Source organism: Penaeus chinensis, chromosome 9 (assembly GCF_019202785.1).
Source record: "Penaeus chinensis breed Huanghai No. 1 chromosome 9, ASM1920278v2, whole genome shotgun sequence".
Lineage (NCBI taxonomy): Eukaryota > Metazoa > Arthropoda > Malacostraca > Decapoda > Penaeidae > Penaeus > Penaeus chinensis.
In genome coordinates, this window is record NC_061827.1 from 29,770,464 (window position 1) to 29,772,963 (window position 2,500).

The 2,500-nt window shown below is 39.1% G+C and overlaps 1 protein-coding gene across 1 annotated transcript in view; it reads left to right on the forward strand.

Moving 5' to 3' along the window:
• The first annotated feature begins 1,451 nt into the window (after positions 1 to 1,451).
• LOC125029211 overlaps positions 1,452 to 2,500 on the forward strand; it is a 6,822-nt gene continuing 5,773 nt past the window's right edge. The window contains exons 1-2 of the mRNA XM_047619091.1: positions 1,452 to 1,796; positions 2,106 to 2,189. Of these exons, the coding sequence (XP_047475047.1) occupies positions 1,480 to 1,796; positions 2,106 to 2,189 (401 nt within the window). The 5' untranslated portion in view covers positions 1,452 to 1,479. The remainder of the gene's footprint in view (positions 1,797 to 2,105; positions 2,190 to 2,500) is intronic.

The window sequence follows — 2,500 nt, forward strand, 5'->3', positions numbered from 1 at the left end:
ATCATATAAATGAAAGGTTCCATAGAAAGCTAGGGCATGAAAAGGGCATCCATGTATGTGGACAAAGATACGGTAAAGAAGATTACAATCATCATAAGACCTAGTCTAGAGTACGGTGCAGTGGCATGGAGTCCTCACTTAGAAAAGGAAGAATAATCTGGGATTGATGCAAAGAGCAGCCACAGGAGATATGAGCTACGAAGATAGATTACAGAAAATAGGACTTACTACTTTGGAAGATGGAAGGAAGAGGGATGACATGATTATGATGTGAAGGAAGAGTGAAGTTAGACAAAGATAGCTTTATAATATTGAACACAAGAAGGTCAAGAGGACACAGTAAAAAGTTGAAAGTAAAAAGAGGCGAGACAGATGTCAAAAAGTTCCCGAAGAGAACTGTTGAAACATGAAACCAATCTTCCAAATAATGCTGTGTGTGCCAAACATGTGCATCAATTTGAAGAGTTATATGAAAATTTAAATACCACTGACGGGACCATCTGAGCTTAGCTCTTCTTCCGTACTGAAACAACTAGTTAAGAACTGTTAGATAAGAACACACACATACACAAACACACACACACACACGCACACACACACACACACACACACACACACATATACACATATATATGTATATATATATGTATATATATATTTATATATATATATATATATATATATATGATAAATAAATGATATATATATGTACATATATATATGTAAATGTTTAAATATATATATATATGTATATATATAAATATACATATGTATATATATGATATATATATAAATATAGATATATATATTTATATATATGATATATATATATATGCATATATATATATATATATATATATATATATATATATATATATATATATATATATATATATATATATATACCCACACATGTATATAACCGTATGCACGTTTACAGTCCACACACATACTTCGTCAAATGACTCTCCACCGTGGGCTCTCACATCGACCGTCAGTTGCATGTTAACAAATTCAAATCTTATTGAATTAAAAAAGTATGCAGGTATTATCAACTTTATGATGGTAAAAATTCCAATCTCCAAGCCGAGCTCCAAGCCAAAGCGGGGGCGTGTCCGTGTCTGGCCGGGGTGAAGTTGTGGTAATGCTTCTGACACAAACTTCCCGCGGTCCTTCCCCTTCGCATTCACTCAAGAAGGGACGTGACTGTCACTGGCTAATTTCACCTGACTGTGACGTCAGTTATTTTAGTCCAAATGACAACCTATAAAATGTTGATAGACATAATGAAGCATCGTTTGATGTCGGCCCCACCCACATCAACCAATTTCTGATGGTAGTAAATACCAGTGTGAACGTTTATCAACTTCCGCGAGTTAACCTTATCAGTGATAACGATAAGATATAATATGCAGCTTCGTTCAGCCTATACCAAATTGTTAACCCACTCGTAAGCACCCTCTGTACCGGCCTAGTCGAATGGAGGACTCAAATTACGATCCGGTGTCGCTGAACGCGCCCTCAGGGCCTGCGGCGGGAGAGGAGGATCGGACAGACGTCGGCGTCGCCTCGCGGGTGTCCCAAATGGGTCTGTGCCATGTGTTCCCTTTCCTCAGCGCCGGAATCTACGTGTTTGACATTGCTACAGATATCGCGTTCATCGTCATGTTGTTCCAGCACGCCCGCGAGTGGGGTGTCGTGCATGCAGGTCTCAACCTCAACGCATGGGCGGGCATCCTCATCATACTCCGGATTGCTGGCGGCATTTTGGCCAATCTTTGTGCCACTTTGGAAAGGTATTGCCTACAGTGTGCTAATTTCACTTGTGTGGGGAAGTATTACTTTTTATTTATATGCATATTTTTTATATAATCATGTGATGAACAGTTATAGTGTTACAATAACAGTCAGGTGTACTGCCACCCTGACCCCTTTCCGATTGCTGTCAAATTGCGCCTCGTTATGCACACCATCGGATCACCGTGTACATTTCCGCGCGATCACTTGCGCAAGTTCATCTGTATGGTAATACCCAAAATGCCAGATGTAAAGATAGAAATGTTCTTTGCAAGGTCATCATGCTAATATCTACTTTATGAGGACAGGATCGATGCTGAAAAACTCGATCACCTGACGAAGTTGGCGCTCTTCCTGCTGTGTCTGCTGCCTGACCATCAGCTCCTCACGGCGTAAGTGGCTTTTCCTGTGGAGCTTCTCTTCAGTGTCTGCCTCTCTCCGTCTGTTTGTTTTTCTTTCTTTCTTTCCGTATTTTTCTTTCTTTCTGTCTGTCTGTCTGTCTCTCTGTGTTTCTTTCTTTCTTTCTGTCTCTATCTCTCCCTTTCTTTCTGTCTTTCTTTCTTTTCTTCTTTCTTTCTGTCTCTTTTTCTTTCCTTCCTTTCTGTCTGTCTCTTTTTCTTTCTTTCTTTCCTTTTGTTTGTCTTTCTTTCTTTCTTCCTTCCTTTATGTCTGTCTGTCTCTCTTTCTTTCTTTCTTTCTTTAT